At 37.0% G+C, this 27,479-nt stretch overlaps 1 protein-coding gene across 1 annotated transcript in view; it reads right to left on the reverse strand.

The window, feature by feature from the left end:
- The window catches only part of APPL2 (adaptor protein, phosphotyrosine interacting with PH domain and leucine zipper 2), a gene marked incomplete in the record, with an annotated part of 38,192 nt that extends 11,012 nt beyond the window's left edge, over positions 1–27,180 (reverse strand). Inside the window, 15 exon segments of the mRNA XM_072401172.1 lie at positions 2,063–2,227; positions 2,419–2,507; positions 2,585–2,641; positions 3,213–3,255; positions 4,164–4,352; positions 5,891–6,049; positions 7,117–7,199; positions 7,799–7,945; positions 8,978–9,036; positions 9,156–9,197; positions 10,887–10,974; positions 18,016–18,087; positions 19,221–19,280; positions 22,149–22,247; positions 27,041–27,180. Coding sequence (XP_072257273.1) covers positions 2,063–2,227; positions 2,419–2,507; positions 2,585–2,641; positions 3,213–3,255; positions 4,164–4,352; positions 5,891–6,049; positions 7,117–7,199; positions 7,799–7,945; positions 8,978–9,036; positions 9,156–9,197; positions 10,887–10,974; positions 18,016–18,087; positions 19,221–19,280; positions 22,149–22,247; positions 27,041–27,094 — 1,406 coding nt within the window.
- Positions 27,181–27,479: the final 299 nt, after the last annotated feature.

Here is a 27,479-nt window from a genome sequence, read left to right on the forward strand (position 1 = left end):
AACTATGAATGGCATGCTTCTCTCCAATAAAAAAAATCAGTGTTTAAAGGGGAACACTGGAATGCATAAAGCTACAGAGTGTCATGAATTTCAGAGAAATCCCTACACCTCTTTGACTCATTGTCTTTATTTGCCTTAATCTGAGACTGTAAAAATGGAAACCAATGTATTGCAAGTTTAAGCATCACCCTTTCAATGAGCCTGCTCTAGTCTTGTCCACCAACCAGGACACAACACCAGAACAGCAGAGCAGCATGTAGCATGAAGCAGGAGCTTTCATTTAAAAATATAGATGTAAGAGTTCTTCTGACGGAACAGATCACACCTAGCATTAGAAAGTAAAGTATTCACAGTGGTCCCATGGCTGTCGAAGCTGCCTCAGCCTGCTTTAAGGGCCCATTCTCTAATCTTTGCCACGTGGAAGGCATGTCAGAAACCCGTTTCAACTGAAAATGTCTCCCTGGCCCTAAACTTTCCTAGAACACCGATTCTAGGAAATCCGTCTTTCCCCCTGGGACTGGAAGATAGGAGATTTTGTGGGCTTCGAGAGCAGGGGGTGCAGTGGGCGGAGCATTTTGTTCATCGGGGTCCATGGGCAATGATGGAGATGTTGATGGCTGACACTTGTAGCTACAAATTGGATTTCTGGAGATCACTACAACTCTTGCATTCGCTTGCAATTCAATCCCTTCAGAATATAGGAAGTCGCACAGACTCTGTTTGAGATGGTATGTGCAGGGTGTGGCTCGTCTCGACACGCTCTCTCCATATTGTACTCTGAACCTAACTCTGCCCCTGAAATTTCCCACCTACATACCTCCAAGCATGGGAGGCAGGACTCTGGTATACCATAGAGGCCAATCAGAAAGCTAAAATACTCGCCTTGGTTCATCCGCCCTCTATCTGCAGTAGATATCAGGAATTGAGTTTTAAAATCCTAGCTCGATGGTACAGGAACCTGGAGAGGTTACGCAGCTTCTTTCCTAGGGTTACTGACAGATGATGGCGATGTAACCAGGCAAAGGGTACTATGCTACATATTTTCTGGACCTGCCCATAAATATGCCTTTTTTGGGTACAAGTCAGGGCCCTTATTCAGAGAGACACAAACCATAATATACAATGGGATTTGGGTTTTTTTTCTGCTGCACCACAATACAATCCTGGAGAAGGCTTACAAGGGTTCCATTCTTAGACATCCTATTGTTGCTGCTGCTAACTCACTAACTAGTATTTCATTGTTTTGGAAATCAACCATCACCCCAACTGTAGGTTTATGGCTCCACAGGGTGAATGATATTAGGATCATGGAGGATCTTACAACTATTCTACGGGGTACCCAAGATAAAATTAATGCTATGTGGGGTTGCTGGACTTATTATAGGGAAACACTAGAGTTTCGGTGCCACTTGGATCTGATACTTTCTGCTTAGCACGGTGGCTCAGGGGTTAGCACTCCGGCCTTTGCAGCGCTAGGTCCCAGGTTCGATCCCCAGCCAGGACATTATCTGCATGGAGTTTGCAGGTTCTCCCCGTGTCTGCGTGGGTTTCCTCCCACATCCCAAAAACATGCAGTTAGGTTCATTGGCTTCTCCCTAACAATTGACCTTAGACTACATTAATCACATATGACTATGGTAGGGACATTAGATTGTGAGCTCCTTTGAGGGACAGTTAGTGACACGACTATGGACTTTGTACAGCGCTGCGTAATATGATGGCGCTATATAAATACTGTGTAATAATAATAATAGACATTAGTGGTATTTTCAGATTCTGTTTTGTGTCTGTATATGTTGCCAGATCCTTTGACTAATTTATATTTTGACTTTAAGTTAAAGTAATGTTACTGATTTGATGCTGTATGTTATCTACCCACAGATTTCCATTAGACTATGTGGAATCATCTCATTACTGTTTTTGTATTTCATTATTATCTTTTTTCCCATTTTGTTAATGTTAACATGTTTTTTAAAATTTTTGAAAAATAAAGAAAGTAAAAAACAAAAAAAAAAAAAGAAAGTAAAGTATCGGAAAGTTCTATGGTTGTGACATTTCATACCTGTTTCCCCTGTTTTGGTCCTGGAATTCTGTTGCTGGCAGAACAATATCAAACTGAATAGGTGTTCCTGGGACAATTAACTGCTCCGGCTGGAGTTCCTCTGTGTCACCTTCAGTCACATGGTTAGTAGGATCTCTTTGGGGTACAGGCTGTTTTATGCTGTCACTGTACAGATAAAAATTACCAATGATTGTCACATATGTTAAAGGCCAATTCCTTTTTATTATTGAATTTAATCTTTATTGCTGTTAAGGAGTTATGATCTAAGGTCCTATTCCTATTAATCTTTGGTCCCATTAGATCTATAGTATATCATGTAGGAATGTAAAAAATTCAGTTAAGATGAGGGGTTTTACCTGTTCTGTGTATTTTCAATTCTTCTGTCAAAGCTAGTGATAGGGGTCACTGCCTCCTGAGCTGTCTGGTTTAACTTGATGGCTACAGCCTATAGAAGAAAATAATGGTCAGGCCATTAGGGCAATCTTACAACACTAGCAGGATCATACCTCATGAATGATATACCTCTGGATTATCTGTCAGGTAGATCTGTCTTGAAATGTTATTGATAGCAGAAATCCACTAAACAAAAAGGAAAAATATAAACAAAACTATGGTAACATAGCGTCAAAATTTAAATTGAATGCATATTCAAGTACGTCAGGGTCAGGATCTGAGGGGACTCCAGAAAATATCAGAACATCATGTGCAGTAATCTTGTAGGCATGCATTGCCTATAGTTTACCAGCTTATAAACATAAGTTCAATTTAAAGCTGAATTCCAGCCGTCACACAGTTGTGTTTTAGCTTCATGTAGGGCTAAACTTAAGAAATCCGCTTGCAGTTTGTTGAAAGTGACAGTCAATCTCATTAGGATTTGTGTTTACCCCATGCTGGAACAGAAGGTTGCTTTAAAGGTTTTACCAAAACTGTTTGGCCGACAGCTTTGCAAATGCTTGTGTACACAATGCTGTTTAAGAAGCTAAAGTCCACATATAGGAGGCCTTATGCTATTTGGCTAGAATTGCACTTCAGAATTTTGCTTTTTGCATTTCCAGTTTTGATAATGCAGATAAAGTATATTTTTGAAAATGGAAGAAAAGGAGATGGACCAGAAAAAGTTGTTATAGAATGTCAGCTAGCAGGAAATTACCTCTTCATATTCCCTTTTTCCTTCTGCTTGAAGGATGATGCTCCTGGAAAAGAACACAAAACAATGATTCTCTTTTTCTGGAACAACTGTGAGAGAAGGCTTTGATGCCAGCAATCACACCCCAACTTGTCTACCCCCTTAAATGTCTTACGGAATAGTTATGGCTACTTAGCCCAAACCTTCCTACTGTCCTGTCTTCCACTGCCTGGATATAGAATGAGGCACATGCATTGTGAACTGCTGCTTCCCAGAGAACCTATTCAATCAGGTTGCACAATAGGTATACTTATGAACACATGCAATATCACCCAGTAAATAAATAAAACCAAAAACAGATGGTATACTTTTATTTTAATGGATACATTATAAAGCACTCTACCCCCTGGCAACATAACCTGAAAGAGATGCCAAACTACACCAAACTGGCAAAACATTTTCCAGTTTCCAGTGGCACTAATGGCTTGCCCAAATGGGGCAATAGGGAAGTTTGGTCTGTTAATTCAAGTGACACCCTTCTATTGCTAGTCATGGTGGTAAATTTGTTATACTTCTATCATGTCAACTTAAGATGTATGAATCAGTGGCAAACAGTCACACTGTAAAATGTTTCCAAGTTTGTCAGAATACTTTCAGAAAATTTGCAAAGACTTAAATATTAAAAACTTTTGATTTTTTTGAAATGTATGTGATCAGAGAGATCAGTTTAAATGGCATACATTTTAATCTATGCAACACTTTAATTTCTGCTTTTTGCCAAGGTGAGAATTTCGCTAGGAGTTACATAAGCTGAAGGTTATTTCACCTGGTTATCTAGCTTGCCAAATTGACTACAGTTCTTAAGAAGGCTGGTAACATGAGGACACACCAAGAGTTATGTACACTGGGTGATGACAGGTACACAGATGTGAAAACTTGGTAATAGTTAGGTAAATACACTTTTCCATTACTCACGTTTTGCCACTGGGGGAAGTGATCTGGAAGCAATACCGCCTGTCTTCACAGTCCACTGCCATGACAGAACAATTGTCTAAGTCTTGAATGAGGCCTCCGGCCACTTCACCTCGGTGCTGACACATTAGGTTTCCACCTTGTGTAAAGAAATACAATCTTTCCCAAGTTGTGGTGACCATACCTGTTTTACTGAAAATGTTTAAAAACAGTGATTTTTTTACAAGGGAAATATACAGCGAATAAACAGTATTACCTTATGGTAACATGAATCCAAAAGTCAACTATAACCAATTATTTCATCAATAAAAACGGCTGCTGATTAAAATTTTGTTTTACTACTAATTAGACATTTCATCAGAAACTAAACTTAGTTTAAATATAACTCAGTATAGAACACCAGATGGCACCACACCACACTAATGTCATTTTAGATTTGCAAAGCAAATAGCATATTTTGTTTTTGGTGTGTACAATTGCAAGTGCTCTACACACTAGCAACATAACTTGAAAACACTGGAAATCTATACAGATCACAACACAACATTTTACAATGTTGCAAACAATGATAATACTGTGCAGGTAAGATTGAATTAAGCACAAATTCTGTACATGATTCAACAAGGCATTCATTAGAACAGTTGCTGGAATGTCTTGGATGAAGGAAAAATAGAAAAGTGTAAGGGTCTGAGGGACTTTGACAAAAGACAAATTGTAATTTTTAGATGTCTTGGTCAGAGCAGCTTTTAAAGAGCAGATCTTGTAGGGAATGCAGTTTTAGGTTCAAGCTAACTGGTAAAGGACAACTGGTGAACTGGTCAGAGGGTCCAAGGCTCATCAATGTGAATGGGGAGGGTTAGACCATGTGGTCCGATCCCACAGAAGAGCTATTATTTCACAAATTGCTAGAAAACATAATGCTGGCCATTAGAATCAGAACACACAATTCTTTACAGGTTGCTGCTAGTATATACCGTATTTTTCGCCGTATAAGACGCTCCGGAATATAAGACGCACCCAATTTTAAAGGAGGAAAATCTAGAAAAAAAGTTTCTGAAAGATTATTCCCCTTCTGATCACTCATGTGCCATTCAAATTCCCTTTCTGATCACTCTGTACCTTTCAAATTCCCTTTCTGATCACCCTGTCATTCAAACTCCCCTTCTGATCACTCTGTGTCATTCAAATTCCCCTTCTGATCACTTTTTTTCTATTGTACGGCAGTTAGGACAGGGAACAGCAGGTGGCGCTGTGCCGGCTTCTTTTGCTTTGCTTTACAGACAGGAGAAAACACGATGCTGGCAGAGGAGAGAAGAGAGACACGCTGCAGCCAGAAACACACGCAGGATCGGGTATCGGGTGAGTATAATATTTTAATTTTTTTTTTTTAACACATTTGTCGTATAGGACGCACTAACTTTTCCCCCTAAGTTTTGGGGAAGAAAAAGTGCGTCTTATATGGCAAAAAATACGGTATATATATATATATATATAATATATATTCACCTGATTGCCAATAGGTACAAAAGTCAGAAAACAATATAGTACATTATTGTTTTTTTCCCAGCAATTAAGGCAGACCACCCCAATGATTTCAAACAACTCTTTATGCTTTATTAGTTTGGCATAGCACAGCCTAGCACATTTAAAATGACTTGCAGTGAAATGATGAACACACTATAAAACTGGCTAACATTAGTTTACTTTCTCCAGTGTAAATAATATTTTACCTCCTCATGTTGAGATAACCAGCCTTCTGAATCAAGTTTCGGTTAATAATAGGGGAAGCAACATCATGATCTGGAGTATACATGGCATCACTACCAGACAAAAGCTCTTGTTGTGAAATCCTCATGGCATCTGCTTCTGCCTCAAGTTCTCCTTGTATCCTGCAAGAAAAGGTAATCAAGAGCTAAAGGTCGGGTCCACTTCAGCAGATCTGTTGCCAGTTTTGTGCTTGACTGACCAATAGAATTAATTTTCCAGTCAGTAATCCATCTGTCAAGTACAGAGTTACTGCACACACAAGTACCATATGCAGCTTTTCATTATTCATGAAAGAAATCATAATTTAGGATAGATCTAAATTTTTTACACATCCGACTTTTGCCTGAGATCTACCAACATATCCATTCACTTCATAATAATTGAGGAGATTAGTTTACTTTGTACTTAGTTCAGGTCTAAGTGTTTTATCTGACTGTAAATCGGTAAGAACTGGACAAATCAGTCTATTTACCGTATAACAAATTATTTTACTGTATCCTTAACCCTGTATTCATTCAGCAATTCATATTTTAATCTGTAAATGTTGGCTCTAAGGGAACACTTCTTCTTACCTATAGAAAAATAGATTGTGCACATGGGTGGGCTGAGGAGCAAAGCATCATCTGCTGTAAACCAAGTGTGAATAAATTACTAACCACAGAGAAGAGTACTCTGATTAAAAATTTATTATGCATGACATGATAAAAGGAGACAACCGGGTCTTTATTTGACAGCACAAATACAAAGAAGAATAATGTACATCAATGCATCTACATTCAGATGTAGACTTTCTGCTCTGTAGTGAAATCAGTTTATGTACAATTATTCCTAACTAGTTATAAAGCATCACTTTACTTTTTTGTTGCCTTACTAAAGCAGGGATTTAAACTTGATGACCTAATGAAAAACGGCTCCCAAGAAGAGTGATGTGCACAGCACAGCTGAACTTTCTAGCCATATAATGGAACCTGATGTTTAGTTCTATGTATAATATCACCTCTTTGTTAAGGATCAATTTAGCATAAGAGGAATGTACAGATGGGAGCAAAAACATAGATGAATTAAAAAAGAAAAAAAATCGAGGATGAAAATGGGCCAAAAAATCTGGGCAAAACCTTCATTTTCAAAGTGAAGAGTCACAATGACCATTTTGGGCTTCAACAGTAACATTTATTCCTGCATGCCTTACCTCTGAATCATGTTTGTTACAGACGACAGAAATCCATCCATTTTCTTGGAAAACATTTCATATCCTTTTTTAAAAAAATTAATCTGAAAACAAGGTTCAAGAGAAACATTATTTACATGAGATTAGCACAGCACAGATGTAGTTTACCACTGCATCGTCGTACAACTATGGTCTGGGTTTATCCAATCATATAAGAGTAATGGATGACCAATAACACATTAGCTGCCAATCCATTTATCTACAGAAAACTGACAAGATTTGATATTAAAGATAAAGGGCAAATTTTAACATTTGAAGTTATATGGTAAGCCCCAAATTGTGGCAAATTAGACCCTGGATGAGTTTCCTTGTGTTAATTATCAATTGAAGCTAGATGGAGGGGAAGCTCACCAGGTTAATTAAATGCTATTTTTTTTAATTGACCTGAATTGCAAAAGATAAAACAAATGCCTAAACTGTGTTCTAGTCCATGAAAAATAACCAAAAGGATAGCTGTCAAGTTAAAATGATGACAGGATGTAAGCTATGAGATGTATTACAGTACACTCAACAATTTTACTGGCCATTAGAAAAAAACAATAGTCCCCTAAACGAAATCTGCTGAAATCAGTGCTTTGCGTAATATATTATTAGCAATCAGAATGCTTAATGTAAAGGTAAACGTTAGTAGAAGTTTATGTACCTGTCCCTGTGTATAGCCCAGAATAGGATCCAGCATCGCTGTCCTCTTTCTGTACTGGAGAGCATTTAAAGCACAATAGTACTGCAAGGATGAGAGGTGCTGCTTTCTTCTAGCCCCAGCAACTTCCTTAGCAACTTCAGCTTTTAGCTACAAAAATGATAATTGTTTTTGGTAATAGCTTTACAGCGAGTTCAGCTAATGAACAATATACATATTTTAATCATTTTTATTGACAGAACTAAATATATTTTGTTGCACATAACACTATAAAAAAAAAAAGTAAACATTTTTGTTGCAAAAAAAAAATATCTCTAATCTCCTTTATATAAAAGGTTAGGCTCACAAAAACTTTTAGGGGCTGCTTACTATTAAACGTAAAAAGAGATCTCTTTTCGTATTGTTAAGGCTGGCATTGGTACATGGTAGGGCTTGGCTTTCTATACTGTTTGTATTAGCAATATTGTTTATTGCATAAGCAGTATTGTATTATTGTATTAGCCCTTTAAATGGCTAGGTTTAAAAACCAAGCTTCACCCCAAAAATTCAATGTGATTCACTTCAAAGTTGCAAATTTTCAACAAGATATGTGAAACTGTTTGAAGCCACACAGTGGCTCAGAAGTTAGCATGGAGTTTGCAGGTTCTCCCTATTTGCATGGGTTTCCTCCGGGTACGCCATGACATGCAGTTAGATTATTTGGCAACCCCACATATTGACCTTAGACAGTATTAAAGACATATGACTATGGTAGGGGCATTGGATTGTAAGCTCCTTTGAGGGACAGTGACATGACTATGTACAGCGCTGCGTAATATGCATATACTGTGTAATATTATTAATAATAATAATAATAATAATAATGAACACTGGGCAGATTAGTTAATCACTAAATCCCAGCAACTAATGTATTCAAGTGTTAGTTACAAGGTTACTATGGTATATGCTATTCTTACCTCCTATAGCCCTGCTACAAAACTCCTCTTTTTCCCAACAACGTTAACTCTAAAGCTTTCACAATTCTTACTTCTATTAGAATTTCAGAAAACAGGCTCTGAAAAACGTTTAGTTAGTCAAAAGCTAAGTAAGGAGGACAGCATCAATCAATTGAAGCTTTATTTTCTATGGTGAGCACAATTTTGATGCTAAGATGCAGAATGTCCCAATTTATGTATTGCTTACCTTTTCATTTTCTCTCTTCTTTGGCAGTCTGCTGTACTTTGCCATTGATAAATCATGCTCTAAAAGGAAAAACAACAAAGGCTTCTTAATAATGTATGACTATAAAATGTTTCAAGTTGATGTTATGGCACATATACAAAACAGCATAAAGAAGTATTGCATACTAAAACAAACATACCGTTGCTAGCAAGAAGAAAAAGATCTTTTAATGTGCTTACTTCTGCAAAACAAAAATAAGAGGCATACATTAAATGAAAAAATAAAGAAACAATGATTCTCCCTCACACCAAAAAAAAAAAAAAAAAATATTATCACATGCTGAAAGTTGAATCTTCTATTATATCTATGTTTAAAACATCAAGTCGATGCAAAAATAAAATTATGAAATGTAGCAGTATTACAAAACATTAAGGATGAATAATATGTTAATCAGTTACATGACTATTATTCCACTACTATGATTACCTGTCTGTTTCCTCAGAGCAATTAAGCTTTGGTACTGGCAGGGCATTCCAAAATATTGTCTATTCAGTCTGGCATTAGGTCTTAGTGTGCACACTAAACGCAAAGAGTAACTAAACTCACCTTCTCTCACTAGTGCCAACATCTTCACATCTGATCCTTTTATGGGATCAGGATATTTAGCCATCTCAATTTGGTAGGCTGAAATGACATTGCTCCTGTTCATGTGCACAGGACATTATTCATACTAGCACATATTAGTACACTGAGCTGTGACTCCATATCACCAAAAAACACAACTGATCTCCTTAGTAGGCATTGCAACATTCCCTTTCAAAGTGGCAAATAATTTCTGGGACACTATAAAGTATCAATAGGCATCTTTCAGCTTTGAAAATGGTGAATTTCTAAATGTAGCAATATTTTCAGCCCACCATACAAGTCATGGTAAATACAAATTTACACACAGACATATATGAATGAGTGGGTATGTGTATGTACTTCTACAATATATATCCTATTTATAGCAAACATCCTTAGATATTTTTTTGGAAGCAGGATCTGGGTGGGCTGCTAGCCCTTTAATCTAAACAACCAGCATGTGCATTCTAGAGTCACTGTAGTGATCATCAAGAAAGAATATATTCACATTAATAGCTTCTAGATGAACCAAGATGAGCTTATTTTAAAGCCTTTTACTGCATTGGTAAAAATACATTAAGACTGAGTTCAGCCAACCCCTAAAAAAGATTAGTATTGGAACAAATTAGTTTATTTCTCCTTTTTCAGATGCTGCATGCAGCTGTTAAAAGAGATTAACAGCTCCAGCAACTTACAAAAATGACCTAATTCTGCCTAACCTTAGAAAAAAAAAACGCACACAGCACTTGTACCTGTAAGCAAACACCTGCACCTTCCTTTGCAAATACCTACCTCTTCCTGCTCCCAGGCGCCTAGTGGCTACCAGCAGATTGTAAAACGCTTTGGTTTTTAAGTGCTAGTCTGAATTCAGCCTCAGTTTAATTGCAATAGTTTAGGAAAAGGTGCACTTTATTCTTCAAACATATTCCCATTGAATAAAGACAAGTATAAATAAATACTCTGCTAAATATGTTGGTATCATTATGGTAATGTATAATGGCAGTGTTTGATACCACAAAATTATAGGGATATATAGTCTATCACTATAGTTAAGTATATGACTGTGGACATCCTGTCCAGGTCTCAGATAATCCTACTGATTATGGTTTGGTGGCTTTCGGGCCTTAAAACCACCATTAGTCAACTGGCCCTTCAGAAAGCCCAGTCACTGAGCCATTGCACATAATTTAATCAAAATCTCCTTAAACAATTAAAATATTATTAAAATATACTTAAGGCACATGCAACCAGATGCATGATCAGATTTTTAGGTTACATACCTATGTGAACTTAAGTATGAACTTACCTGTAAGGTCCTTTTCACGAAACTGAATTAAAGGCAGCACCATTGTGTCTGCTAGCTGCTTTGCCAGTTCTGTGTGAAGTACATTAAGCTGCAAAATAAATAAATGTAATAGAAATTTTCAGATGAAAGTGCAATTATCTGAATGAGGGCTGTGTTGGCCATTTGTGTGATTTGCACCATTTTTGAAAACTGGCATTTTAGGGATTCATTAGCTTTCCTATCTTGAAAAATACTGTAATGTTCTTGGGTTTAATTTTTAGAAGAAGTTTATGTTATATATAAAGATAAATAAATCTTATATATAAAGATATTTAAAAAAAAAAACTTTACTTTACTTTGTGTTTACTCTAAATTAGGTAAACACAACCTCAGATGCACAACAATAGTTGACAGATTACATGTCATTATTAAAACATAGGCAAAAGTCAAAACGTAGAAGCTGTGTGTAAAAATTTTACCCCCTAAAGTACCCCCTAACCACTTTCACAGGCATTAAGAGGGTAAGTAGCAGCAAGGTGCTGGTAATCACATATTTATTCATCTGCAACTATGACCACCTCTATAAAAGCAGAAGTTTTGGCAGATTTCTGGTCTGGAGCGTTCAGGAGTGTGCTCACAAAATGGAAAGACATCAGCCATGATCTTAGAAAAGCCATAGTTGCTACCCATCAATCTGAGAGAGGTTATAGAGCCATTTCCAAACAATTTGAAGTCCATCATTTTACAGTGAGAGAGATTTTTCACAAGTGGAAAACATTCAAGACAGCTGTCCATGGTCTCGTCAGACCATGCAATTTTCAGACAAATTGCAGAAAACCCAAGCACTACATCTCAGATTCTACAGGCCTCAGTTAGCATGGTAAATGTTTTAGCTCATGAAAAAACAAGTATGGCTTGTTTGGAGAGGTATCAAGGAGAAAGCATTCTTTCTCTAAAAAGAAGCAGCATGGCAGCATGGATTTGGTTTGCAAAGCTGCATCTAAATAAACCACATAACTGGAACAATGTGCTTTCGACAGACAAGACAAAAATGAAGATGGTTTGGTCATAATGCAAAGCTGCACCAAACACAATGGGCCCGATTTATTAAAGCTGTCCAAGGCTGTAGAGAAAAAGAAAAAAATCAAAGTGTTACAATTGCCCAGACCTCAACCTAATTGAAATGCTGTAGTGGGACGTTAATAGAGCTGTGCATAAATACCTGCCTGAAGAGTTAGCCAAGACATATTTACAAGGTTTGCAGACCACTATATAAAAAACATCAGCAACCTGACTTAAAAATTGCTTTGACTGAACTAAGCCATCCGAAAAACAAGTACTTCCTCTGACTTGTTTAGCTTGAGGTATTGAGTTGTGTAAACAAGAAGAGTTAGGGAAACAAAGAAAAACATGAAAAGCAGCCTAAAGCTCCATGGACTGGATGGAACACATAGTAGAGAAGTGCAATAGTTCATGATTACAGAAGAATAAAAAAACATAGTTTGTCCTGCAAGGTATTTCAACTAATTATTATAGTTTTGTAAAATATGAAAACCATTATTAATACAAAGCAAAACAAATAAAGCCACGTCCCCTAAGATCGCAGGCACGGTTTTTGAATAAGAAAGTTCATGAAAGTGGGACTTTCAAGGGGCTACATACTTAAAAACAGTACATTTTATTATACAGAATAATTTTATAAATTACATTAAAATCATAAAATCAAATGCTGGTGTGCAGTATTTTTTTACAGGATAAATTAATCTGACCCTACAATAATCTAATAGTACAGTGCATCACCCCTCTAGATAGGTCTCTTTCAAACCATTATTTCACTAGGTAGGGAGATGAAGTCCATTCAATGCATGAATTATGTAAATAGTGGTGTCCAAGGTATAAAGGTTGCAAAAACTGCACACAACACCATTTCAGGAGCAGGTACCAACAGCTCAAACACAGGCAGGAGATCACAGAACTGAGGTCCATTAAAAGAGCCAAAGCCAACTAGGGAACCACCAGAGAGAAATGTTCCAAAAGTGGCATACTAGAAACCTCACAGAATAATCCAGGTTCCCAAGATGTTAGAGACATAGATCAAAAAAAAAATTAGGCATAGTAATGCAAAAGAAGGTCAACTCCAGGTCAAATGCACTTGTCAATAAAATCTGAATGATTCTCGGAAGCATTCAATTGATACAAAGTCAGTAGGCACCCTTACAAGGTCATAATAATTCCGTGGCACAACCATCTGGTAGCTTCAAACATATATCATATACACTTTGGTATTAATTTACAACTTACCTATTTAAAGCTTATCCGCAGCTATTTGGGCAGTGGTAGGGTTACAGTAACTGAGCTAACTAAGAACGCTGCCTTCTGTTTAGCAGTGCCACATCATAGCTGCTACATCTTATTTCACCTTCACAATATAAATTTGGATTGTATTTTTACCAAATATAACCATGTTCAATATACAAACATATACAAATGTTCACTTTTACAGAAGCCTTTTCCTTAGACAACCTTTCCTGACACTGTTGACCATGTTACCAGGGCTGTGACAGAACATTTTCACCAGTCCAGGATACACCCATACTCTTTCAGGTAAGCAAGTATCTTCACTTGCTTCTAATGTGGCAAATTGCCAATTGACCTAACAAATCCCTTTATTGACATTTTACCTGCACTTTTATTAGCATATGCTCCCAAAAACTACTGTTAATAATTGTTTTAGTAAAAGCAGTGTTTTATGTAAATGTTCTAGTCTCCCTTTGATAAACCAGAAGCCTATTCAAACAAGTATTTTCTAATGCACTGGAAAAAAAAATAGCACACTGGTAGACTAAAGTAGATAACACCTAATAACGGAGTCTGAAAGCAATTTTCACCTTAAGTATTCAGAATTGATCATAATATTGTACTCAGTAGGTGTGATTGCAGAGCAGGCTCCACACATAAGGCCTGCACCATTCCAATCCATAATATTGATCACCTAGACTGGATGGTCATCCTGAAATCACAAATGTTCGATTATCTGTTTTGCAGCTTTCTTTTATAGGCTAAGATTTACAACTTGGATAATGACGCTTTTGCAAGTCAACTCAGGACTGCCAGAATAAGTGGTCATAGATGTAGTTATTTTAATACCAGCTGTTAAAAAGTTCTACAGCTTTTATTAAATGTTCAATCAAGATAAAATTACGTTGTATCGTTCTATAGTACAAAACTTTGTATTTCACATAGGTTGCACAAAAAATTAATTAATCCACAGAAGGAGAAAAAGAAAAAAAAATGACATACCTAGAGACACATTAATACACCAGGATCCGGGTCTGTTCCAGGCAAAACTGTAATACTTATAATTAACACATTTCTTAAAGTTGATCTCCAGGCCAAAACTTTCTTTGTAGCCTTGGATGAAGTAAAGATGGGTTACGGTTTCTGTGGTGTTGGTATTACCTCTCCTTAGTAAAGAAATCGCTTTTTGTTTCCACCATCTTTCCATTAATGGCAGACAGGAAAAAAAAAATATATATATATATATATATATATATATTATATTTACCGTTGTTCACTCCTATGGAGAACAGCACAACAGGGTGTTGCTCGCTCATCCTCCCCACTTCTCTCACTATAGAAAAGAATGGAACTGTTCACTCATTGGTCAACAATCATAAAAGTTGTTTCCGTGACTATCGTCCAATGTCAATCTGACATCTATATAGGGCTTTAGTATTTATCTCTTGCATAACATAAGAGGGTTTTTCAAAATGTTTCCACACCTATTTAAGTTATGCAGCCATATGCACCACAACGTGACAACTCTTAATATTTAACTACAAGGTTAGTCGGCTTGCCAGACAGACTAGTCGCATGACACTTTCATACAAAGCCAATTACTACTCCTCCCACCCTCACCTTTCCAATGAAAATATAAAAGTGCGGAGACTTTTAAAAACCTCTTGTATATTGCTTTAGTAAATAAACCTCAAAGGTTGTAGGATATCCAACATTTTACATTTGTCTCTAAACAAATAGGGTAGGAGAAAAAACTTTCAATGGAGACACCCGTTTTAGTAGCAAAAGTGCAAGAAGAATTTTTTTTATTCTTTGTAAAGGGGTCCTTTAAATTCCTGTTGCACTTCAGGGCAGGAAGTAATGATGAATCTCACTAATGAGACAGAGAGAACAAGAAATAAACTGCTGTGTTTAAACCCTTTCTTGTTTAATCCAACACACATTTTAGCTATGCATACTTTGATATTATTGGGGATCAGCAACTGCGGCTAGCACACAGAATACAGTTTGTAAGATCAGTCAGGCAGACAGATTTAGGACTGATCACTCAGCACAAGGAAAAAAGGTAGCATTGACTGGTCTGTATTACAATGGATTAATGCACAGATCTGGAAGAAATACTTAAATCTTAATGTGCTTATTGCATGACTACTACCTCACACACCAGTTTTCTTTTTACTTGTTTTATTAAACTGAATTTCATACAGCACGGAGGATTCATTGGATACACCAAGCATACACTATATCCATTACTGATTAACTGTGACTTTTAATAGACATTCTTTTACATTTTTCTATTTATCATAACTGTCTTCTTGGTTATCTGTGATAAATATTAGCTTTTATCACATAAAATATATATGGCTCCTATATTTAGACATAATTTTCTTATCCTGGAGGTCAGCCTTTAACTTTTTCTTTCTGATGCTCTCTGATACAGCACTCTATTTACAATATGGTAGCACTAGCTGAATGTGTATAAGTGTGTATAATATAAGTTGAAATTCAGTTAGAGCCATGTAATATGCTGTATTTAGTGCTGCTTATATAACAAGAGTAAATGAGGAACAGCCTAAACACAAACAATAGTATTGACACAATACAAACAGAAACGTGTCATTATTTTAAGTATAGATTTCATTTACAGTGTGAGATGTCATATTAGTATCTGGCTGAGGTGTAAACTGCAATTTTACATTCACCACAAAATTATTCTATTACATCTGTTTCTTAGTAATAAACTTTGCTCCCCTGACTATTACATAAAAGCAAACACAAGTCTCTTTCAGGAACCGTACCACGATTCACTGCAACCACGTGCACAAAATGGTTTCCAATAGCTCCCATTCGGTTGAATGGGAGCAGTTAGGACCACAGTTTAGCCTGCAAGAGAACGCTGTGGTGAACTGCAAGTCTAAAATAGTCCTAAAAGGACTTTTACTGCTGAGATTTCCAACTAAAAACGCTAGGCTAAAAGCTGTTAGTCAGGCTTTAGTGTTTTTTTGTTTGTTTTGTTTTTCACTTTGCAAGGTGCATGATTGTTTTGCGTCAAAAACTCAAGTATTGACTACTGTCAAAAAAACAGAAAGTTATGGAAAGTCCAAAACAAGACAGTCATCACAATCACAGCTAAGGAGAAATCTTCCAACAGGGAAGATTCCCCTCACTTTTTAAAATTTTTATCCCACTTCTTGTGGTATCTCCCTATTCCTTTCTTTCCCTCATGATCGAAAAAAAAAATTGGCTTCAAATAAATTTTAAACTCTTCCCTATGCTGCTGACCTTCCATTCTATCGTCTAGATCATTGTAATTTTCAAGGACATGAAGCCAATATAAGGTGTCTTATATCTTCACATAGACTTGTATACCTGCAAAAACTAAACTACCTTTACTCTGTATACAAAAATAAATAAAGGGTTTAAATGTAAAAAAAAAAAAAAATCACAATATTCATGAAAAAAACACCTAAAGTCAATAGGAACACATGACATAACTTTGTTTTTTTATTCATATCTTATTAAAAAAAATATGAAAGTTTCTTTAAGTTAACTATGACAGATGTTGGCTAAAAATATAGATTGTAATGGTAAAATGAAAATGGTAGTATAGCTTCATGAATTGAGCCCTTAGTGACCGATTCTAAATATTTTAGTGGTGGGCCCTGGGACCCAATTCCTGTTATTGACACAGAATGCATTTCAAGGAGTCTGTATTTTGTGCCGGTGTTTGTATAATTTCCTCCCACACTGCAAACACCTACTGAAAGGTTTTTTTGGCTGCAGTCCATATTGCTATAGTAAACATGTGTGACTGTAAAAGGGAACCAAACAATGTTTCTTTAAAAGACCAAAACTGGTGTGACAGCTTTAAAGTACTCAGAACATGATATTGCTGCATAAATAGGCGTAATGAACTTTATAAACGTATGCAAAGATTGCTGACCTCATCCTTTGCTCCAATCCTGGAAGTATATGCCAAAGTAGTGAAAATCTCTTTGTTACATTTGGTTTATTAAAACATACAATTGAGAGTGCTTTGTTATTTATGTTTTATACCTTTAAAAAAAAACTGTGGCTTTTAGCAGAAATTCAGAGTTGTCCCGTGCACACTACCAGGGTTATGCACTCCCTGAGCTCTACTAATAATTTTATTTGGGCTACAAGTTAATTAGTGCCCATTTACTAAATAAATCGGTGACCATTCTTTAGAGACCAGGAGGTCAATTGAGTGATTGAACAAAAGAAGATGTCGAGTCATTTTCTGGCAGATCAGCATGTAATGAAGTGCAACAGTAAAGAGGTGTTGTACTCTTGTAGTCACTCTGGTAACCATTGAATGTAAAACCAGCAAAATAATTTTTCTCATAAAATAGTCGAATGGAAATATGGAAAGTGACAATACTAAATTGCCTGATTACGGTGTTTTTCAGTACTTTAAAGATGTAGATCAGGAGTTTGACTTCACTCTGACTTTGTTCTTGGTGAGCAATCCAAAGTTCCAGAGACAGCCAGGCAGCTATAACTATCAAATTAAACAATGATGTTTATAGCAACCAATCTGAAACCAGGCATGAGTAGCAGGGCTACATTGAAAGTTCGAAAACAGATCTTTAGTTGCTTTCTACTGATCAACACATCAATATGCTCTTATACTGGTTTGATCTCAATTGAAAAATATGACTGTATAAAAGATTCTCATTTCCTTGAAATCTGAGACTTTCATAAATGTCACAATTTATTTCAAACGCTTACTAAGCTGCCTGTTGGTTTATTGTGCGTAGAGTTGCAGTAATGAAGTTTCAATTTGCATTAACATTGTAACCAGGAGACAGAAAAGTGAAGATGTACTAACCTCATCTACTACATTTGCAAAGTACTGTAAGGTTGATATGACTTCTTCATCTCCTTTTCCCAAAGCAAAGTTCTAGAAACAAATAAAGTTACAATGCAAAGCTAACACAAGAAATAAAAAATGGTGAAATTCTGTGCGTACAGTGCGTTAATTATTAAAACAGACCCATCACTAAAAACACATTTTACATGAACCAACAGAACACAGGTCCATAATTATTTAAAACCAAACTCTTGGCAGATAATAAAGACAAAAATAAGTCAGCTCAGTGTTCATTAATACATCACTGAATATATCATTTAAGGTATACAAATATATAAATTTGACTAACGATTAGCCTCTTGCAATCCTTGTACTGCATAGCTAAGGTGGGGAGGAAAAAAACAGCACAAGGAGCCAATCAGCATACCGTATGTGCTCACAAAGGGTATGCAGGCAGGAAGATAAATCAGAGTGCCAGAAACATGAGTTAATCTCGGCATTACTTTGAAATTATAGGTCACAGGCTGGTGTAAGGGTCATGATGACAAGGGCTCAGAGGAAGAGGGTTGAATAATGCTGGCAGACATTATTTTGAAAGACTTTAGACATCTAGTGGCAGAAAAGAAGTAATACAGCTGTAGATTAAACTGAGTCACAAAAACTATTTTTTTTTCATTGTATTCTTTTTAATGGGCTCTTAATTTTTTCTTGGCTAGATTTCTAAAGGGATAAAATACTCTTTCTTAAAAAAAAAAAAGGGATCTATTTATAAAGCAGAAAATCTAACATTTACTGAAACATTCAGCTCAGAGGATGAGAAGACTAAAGACTAGTAGTCTTGCCTATGCAGCATGGCAACCACTTATGCAGGTTACAATATACAGACATGAAAATGAAAACAGCAGGATCTTTAAAGGTTTAAAAATAATACCTTTCCTAGAACTACAGCAAAACCCAAATAAAGACTAGACCCAGCTAACTTGAAATTCATATACAGTGATTCACTGCTTAACTATTTGCTCTCAGAATAAAGGAAGCCAATAAAAATAGGTCACCTGACTATAAGGCTTGTTGGAATTGTATGCTTTACACTTGGAGGATTTTAGGCCTGGCTGAACTATATTTCATGCTAATAACTCTGTACAATTGCATTAACCTATTTATATTCCAGTATCAAACACATGTAATATAATAATAACCACTCATCTGGAAAATATGTGTACCTGTTTTTCATATGCGAGAAGTTGGCTGGACAGTTGCTGGGTTGCCAAACACATTTCATTCTTTAAAAACAACACAAATATTCAAGTTAGCAAATACCTGCACAACTGTAATACACTGGAAGTAAAGAAAATGTTAGCGTATGAATACTTGTAGCCATGTTGCTATTTTTTTAATATTTGGAATGCTCACACCTTGGTCTCATTTGTTCTCTGGTACAGATAAAGGTCAAAGCTACAAATCAAATGCATAAAATAAATTAAAAAAAAGGGTCACTGCCCTGATCAACCAAGTCAACTGCAAACTGTCCAAAGATAACATTGCATTGTGGGTGTCTGGCATCATTAAAGACTGCACCGAGTCCATGGCATTAATTGAGACAGACTAGAGAGATCAGACAATCAGTGGGAAACAGAACCAGCTCATGTGATGAGGGAAACATAGCTACCCACAAATACAAATATAACTGAAAACAATCCAATAATATTTTTTTAACACATTTATTGTTTTTTTTTGTTTTTTTTTTTAAACAATTTGGTAAGATTAATAATATTTAAAGGATATGTATTTAAATACATTGATACAAAAAACATAGTAACATGAATAATTATGGTCCTCCTTAAAGTGCATATAAAGCCAGCATTTGATTTGGACTTTTGAGCAGTTATTTAAACATTTTGGGTTCTTTTTATAAAACAGGGAATGTGACATTCCCCTAAACATTCCCTGGTGGGAATCTTCAAGGTTCCTGTTTCTCAAAGGCAGCAATTGATTCCTACCATGGAATGTTTAAAGAAATGTCAGATTCCTTGTTTTACCAGAAGAGGTAAAGTCTTTCTATAATAGTTACATCTGATCCAATGACAATTGTATTGTCTAGGAGGGCATTTCTCTTACTGGGAAGATTTACTTTCACTTCCTGTTATGTCTACATGGAAGGAAATAATGATAAATGTCCACAACATGATACAGAGGGCAAACAAGAACAGTAAATGTAATCCTTCCTATCCAACACAAAACAAGTAACAAAAAATTATGAAGATATACTGAATTTATCATTGTAAGTTATCTGTGTGTGGCTAACTGTTTGAGCCGGGTCCATTAGCTATCTGCACCTGTGACAGGAAGTGTGGGCAATGATACATTCCACCCATTTGTGCCCCTAGCAATGAAATGGAAACTCTGCTGTAAGGCTAAATGATCACCACATAAATGGACACAATGTTCCGGCTGACTGGTAAACAGAGAGAATGGCACAGGAGTGCGTATTCAGGTAAGTGAGCATCGGTGCTGGGGGTTACATTTTACTAAGACTGCACCATGCACCCATGTGGGGACTGGACACATTTTACTGACCACTAATGATGGGGTGGGGAGGGTAAATAATACTGCAATTCACACCAGTGCCAGAGGCTGTTATTGTAAAAACTGATGCCAATTGCTAGGGGATGGCATTGCAATCACTGGCACCAATGCTGGGGGGTAATATTACCATCACTGATACAATTTTAGTTTTTAAATGGACCACTAAGTCTCTCTTCTTCTGGTTACAAGAGAAAGGGACCTTCTTAGGAGTCTATGTAGCTGTCTGCATGATATGGGCAGCTCCTTATGGTTATTTAGAGAAGGGGACCACTAGGGGCCCAGAAGTGGATTATTCACCAGTGACATCCTTATGAATGGACAACATAGAACAGGCACATGTGAAGTGCAGAAAAGGGGGTTTCCTCTTGTATTCAGGAACAGCACTGGTATGGTCCTGGGAGACAGATTTAGTTGAATACATCTTGCTTTTCGGGTTAGGAAAAAAACAGGATGGATTATATTAGGTTTTATCTATTTGCCCTTAAATGGGCTAAAAGGTTAGTTTAATGCTAGGTAATGTATTAGGGGTATGATTATGGTTACTATAGGAGAAAGGAGGAAGGGGAGGAGAGACACTCCTACATACTAGGGTCTTGCCACACCTCATCTAGGAAAGTGAGTTATAAATGCAAAAACAACAAAGAAGAACTGTGGGTCCAAGAAACCACACAAAGGAGGTGTTTAGTTTGGCAACAATTATAGTGTATTATTAGCATACAAAATACAATTGAAGAGTTAACACTTTTTGACTGCTTCCATCCCTTCCTGTACTGCTGCACTGACAGGACTGATCTTCTTGCTCTCTGGGAATTTTTATCTGTAACCAATATATAGATATATAATGTTGATCCCAGCATTTGGCAAAACTGGACAACCTGCTCCTTATTCCAGTCACAAAACTTTCAATACCTGAACCCTGCACATTATGCAGCCAGGGACCCCCTTTCAAACTAAACTGTATCATCTACAAATGCACTATAGAATCACTTACCTGCATCATCACAGATCGTAAAGTCTTTATGATACCCCTAAAGAAGCCTTAATGGGCGAAACGCGTCGGAAAAATATATATATATAAAATTGCGACAAGCTATTGACTTTGATGACACCTACTGAATCATCAAGTCTGGATCTTCTTTAATTTAGTGCACTCTGTCTAGTATTTCATGATTAAGAGGACCCCGATGAAGTAATCAGGGAATTACTCCTATATGTTGTAAACTATGACAGCACCTTAAAATACTTCTATGACTGTGTTGCTTGTACAACTATAATAGTTGAAAGGCAATAGTATTTTGTATGCTACTAATACACTATAATTGTTGCCAAACTAAACACCTCCTTTGTGTGGTTTCTTGGACCCATGGTTCTTTTTTGTTGTTTTTGCATATGATTATGGTTAGGTTGAAAGTTCACAAACACTGCTAAATACTGCCCCCATCCCAAAATGTATTATGATCGATTTTTCACCACGAGTATAAAACCTATTAGTATAAATAGATTACAATCCTTCATACAATTCAGCCATTTATAAGAAAGTAAACTTGTTCCGCAGACTGACCCACCTGGGCTCCATAGACTCGTTGCATTGTTTGAAGCAGCTGATTTGTATAATCCGTCAGTGTTCCAGCATCTTCCTCAAATACACTTAGCAGAGATCGGGTCTACAGTGCAAAAAAAACAGAAAACACATTTGATAGAAAATTCACTCTGATAGTTTAGCAAAGTAAGAACTACCCATAGACAAGAAAACCACGTGAACTACACAAGGTGTTAATGCTGTGTGAAATGATATGTGATGTAATCACTCTGTAACTGTATCAGTGAGAGACAGAGCCACCATTGGGGACTTGCTATGTTTATGTTATACAGGCCTGATGGGAGTATGAATGATTGTATAGGGGATAGCCTATAATGATGAATATTATTAGCACTTATCTTTTCAAGACTAAAAAAAGATGGTTCTGTTTTATAGTGATGACCTCAGAGCGTCATAGAGTCTCAGTCCCAGAGGAGGCAGCTGGTGGAAGTAAAGGATAAGTAAAAGTCCTTATTATTTGTAAGGGGAGCTGATCACTGTATGGTGGCTGCACATGGATAAGTAAGTATATATATTGTAAGTATAAGTATGCTGTGCATAGTTGCTGGTGATCGAGTAAGTTCACCACCCATTAACAAACTTAAATCTTCTGTAGTTTTGTAGTCAACCATAAATCAGTAATGGTTTTGTTAAGGAAACTGCTTTTCTTTAGTACAGTAGAGATGCTTTTATTTATGTACCCCCCCATTGTAGATCTTCCCTCACTTTCTGTCTGGTTAAATCATTGTCAGCAAAACAAGAAGAGAAGGTGAATCTCTCCAATGGAGCCCCAATTGACATTTATACTCTAACAAAAGTTCTAATTCAAAACTAAAACCCTATAAATCCTAAAGGACTAACGTGTCAAGTATTGAGAAATTTATAACAAACAGAACAAATTCTATACATAAGACAATATAGAGGCTTTTGCAAGTTAAAAAACAAGATCAGAGAAATGAAAAACAAAAAAGTTGCCCATGATATATTTGAACAACTTATGTTTCATCACATGTTTTAAAAGCACTGGAACATTACTCATGAAAACAAGAAAAAGAGCTTTTCTTTGTATAGTTAACCTTACAGAAAAGGTGACTTACAACATTCTCAGAAAAATGCATTAAAACCGTTAACATTTGGAATTGAAGTGCACTACAAAACTCTCTACAAACCTGGGCAATTTAAACTGAAAATATGATGACAACAAACATAAGCAGAGGTTACATTCAATATCAATAGTTCACTGGAGATCGGCTGGAGGGGCAAAGGAAATGCTCAATATTCGCATGCAGTGCCACCCGCCCACCTCCAGATCTTATGATTTAGCCATGTTTTCCCTAACGGCAGCCCCTGGTTACTTGGATTTTTTCTACAAATACCCAAACTATAACTTCAGCAAAACAACAAAAGAGTACAGACAAATTCACATGTAATAAAGGTCACTCCAAGGGTTAGAATTGGTTACACAGGGATTTTACAGCACATGACACAACCTTAGCACATGAATCATTGTGCAGTAGAGAGTGCCATTAGACAAACATGTAATATCTATATGATCTTTGTTTTTCTAAACATTGTTTTATTTAGTAATATAGTCTTGCAAAAATAGTTGTATTTTTTTTTGCAAGCTATACACTAATTTTTAAACTAATTTTTAAAACATTTACTATTATCATAGAAACCAATTTGTACTTTTTATTGTATCATTTGACCATTTTTATTGATTTTAAAATTAAGTTTCTGCTGCAAAGCATTGAAAAGTTAGATTTTACCTTATCAATCTATACTATAACTGACATTATATCCAGAACAAAAGTTGATCAGCACATAAATAAAACACAGCAAATAGGATGTAGCAATGTATTTGTTACATTGTATATCTGAATAAATCTTTAGAATACTTCAGAATTATTTTTACACATAAGCAGTTAAAGTTCCTGAAATACAAAGTACTGTACAGTGACACAACCAGACTCACCTTCTGTGTTTGTTTCCAAACTTTTTCTGGTTTCTTTGCTTAAGGCAGCTGCAGAAAATGTGTATATACACAACATACCATTGTGGGGAACCGGGGTGTGAACTAACTCCTAATGCATTGATAAATATATGAATTATTCTTTAGATTAACATAAAGCCCTCATTATATAGAGGACATCTATATCTGGTACATTACTCCTCCATATATTTGTGTAATTCCTGCAAACTGACTCCTCTGATTTTACTAAAATATTACCACTAAGGCTGACATTTATTCTGCTGATGTTTTGCTTTGCTTGGTTTAACCTTCTCATGCCATAAACATTCTAGTGATTGTTGCCTTGTTATTAATGTGCCTTTATGAGAAGATATTTCTTTATTTCTGATAAAGAAATTTCCTTTTTAACTTTCCCATCTAGAGACACAACATGAAGCTATAAAAAAAATCTCTATATAGTGTGACATATTTTATAAAATCTGTCAGACAGACATTTTCTTAATGGGGGACGGACAGGGATATAACATCAGAGAGATTCTAACTTTCTTCATGGGAACAAGGACCAAAACAAAAGCATAAGGAAGAGCCACGCCCCGGATACATCTCCTCATCCAACCCTACTATAAGCTGATGTCTGATCAGTATATGCTGCCCCTTGGGTTTGTGCTACCCCTAAATAGGGGGTGTGCAGTGATATCAGTATCACCTCCCATCTCCCCTCGTCATATCATTCTACCTCCCTGTATTACATCCCTCATATCTCATAAATCATGTGTTGCACCATTTAGGAAGTGTGTTGACACTTTCTGGGCCCTTATGGTTATTAGCACCCCAACATTCAGCCCTTTAGTCCTTGGAAGATCCAAGATACATTGGTCACAAGTTCAAAATCAAACAGGAACCTCTTCTCACCTAGGGGCTGATATTTGAGAGCACAGGTCCCCAAGGGTTCCAAATTTAGCATCCAAGTCAGGGTTCCCTAGGGACCAATTTAGGACCCCTGGGGCCCCAAAGTTTCGAAAAAGCACCTCCTAGGTGAGAAGAGATCCCAGTTTGTTTTCATGAATTATTCTTGTGACCTTAAATCTCCCAAGGGCTAGGAGGGTGAATTATGGGGTGTTAATAGCCATAAGGGTCCCCTGTATACCCTGAAAACATCAGACCTTTAGGTTTAGGAGATACACGGGCTGTACACAGGGAACTTACCCACTTCAAGGGTAAATTTAAAAAAAAATTTCATGAAAAACAGTGGATCACTTTTGGTACAGAAATCTAGACCTCAGTGTAACGCTCAGGTGGTTAAGGCAGCTGCAGAAATTGTGTTTATACACAACATACCATTGTGGGGAACCGGGGTGTGAACTAACTCCTAATGCATTGATAAATATATGAATTATTCTTTAGATTACCATAAAGCCCTCATTATATAGAGGACATCTATATCTGGTACATCACTCCTCCATATATTTGTGTAATTCCTGCAAACTGACTCCTCTGATTTTACTAAAATATTACCACTAAGGCTGACATTTATTCTGCTGATGTTTTGCTTTGCTTGGTTTAACCTTCTCATGCCATAAACATTCTAGTGATTGTTGCCTTGTTATTAATGTGCCTTTATGAGAAGATATTTCTTTATTTCTGATAAAGAAATTTCCTTTTTAACTTTCCCATCTAGAGACACAACATGAAGCTATAAAAAAAATCTCTATATAGTGTGACATATTTTATAAAATCTGTCAGACAGACATTTTCTTAATGGGGGACGGACAGGGATATAACATCAGAGAGATTCTAACTTTCTTCATGGGAACAAGGACCAAAACAAAAGCATAAGGAAGAGCCACGCCCCGGATACATCTCCTCATCCAACCCTACTATAAGCTGATGTCTGATCAGTATATGCTGCCCCTTGGGTTTGTGCTACCCCTAAATAGGGGGTGTGCAGTGATATCAGTATCACCTCCCATCTCCCCTCGTCATATCATTCTACCTCCCTGTATTACATCCCTCATATCTCATAAATCATGTGTTGCACCATTTAGGAAGTGTGTTGACACTTTCTGGGCCCTTATGGTTATTAGCACCCCAACATTCAGCCCTTTAGTCCTTGGAAGATCCAAGATACATTGGTCACAAGTTCAAAACCAAACAGGAACCTCTTCTCACCTAGGGGCTGATATTTGAGAGCACAGGTCCCCAAGGGTTCCAAATTTAGCATCCAAGTCAGGGTTCCCTAGGGACCAATTTAGGACCCCTGGGGCCCCAAAGTTTCGAAAAAGCACCTCCTAGGTGAGAAGAGATCCCAGTTTGTTTTCATGAATTATTCTTGTGACCTTAAATCTCCCAAGGGCTAGGAGGGTGAATTATGGGGTGTTAATAGCCATAAGGGTCCCCTGTATACCCTGAAAACATCAGACCTTTAGGTTTAGGAGATACACGGGCTGTACACAGGGAACTTACCCACTTCAAGGGTAAATCAATCTGATAGGATGCAGGCTCTGCCTATAGGAGAGTGACAACTCTGCTCAGAAATCAGGCTGGGTGAATCATGGTTGTCACATCATCACAGGAAGCTACATGGGGTGAATTTTTTTCTTTAGGGATCAGCAGGTATTTGTTTGGTCCCCATGTGAGGTAGGCATGATTTTGGCATTATTACACAGGCCAGGTTGTGTTCTGTCAGCCATGATGATGAGGTCTGGCCATGGAGGGTAATATTGTGTGCAGCCAGCAGACATTACACAGCACTGATTATATTATTGTCTGGGTATCCTGGTGACACAAACTTTGCCCACATCCGGCCTATTACCCCGCACAGGCACCCCCATCCCGGGCACATATAAACAATGGAGGCCAGGCTCAGCACACCGCCCCCTCCTCGTCTTATAGACGGCTGCTCTTACCTGGGGGCTGTCTAACAAAGCCTCCTCCAGCAGCAGCTTATCCACAGCCGGCATGTTGTCCTCCACAGGGCAGGTACTGAATAATTTAGCTGGAATCAATTAGCACCCCTCCTCCTCCTCAGGATCCCTCACACGTACTGAGCCGGCGCTGCACCTTCCCGCCGCTAGTGGCAGCAGAGAGCTCCGAGTCAGCACAGGGCGGCTTATCGTGGCCTGTTTACTGACGTGTGATTTACTGACACTGTGCTGGCTGCTCTCTGTCTTCCATGTTATGGATCATGCAAACTGCTCAGCTTTGTAATCCCAGCAATACATGTGGCTATAACCCATACAGCAGAGGGGCAGTACTTCCAAAAGTCAAATACAGACAAAACTATTTTTCTTTTACTTAATACATACACTCACCGACCACTTTATTAGGTACAGCTTGCTAGCACAA

The sequence above is a fragment of the Pyxicephalus adspersus genome, chromosome 2 (genome assembly GCF_032062135.1).
Source record: "Pyxicephalus adspersus chromosome 2, UCB_Pads_2.0, whole genome shotgun sequence".
NCBI lineage: Eukaryota > Metazoa > Chordata > Amphibia > Anura > Pyxicephalidae > Pyxicephalus > Pyxicephalus adspersus.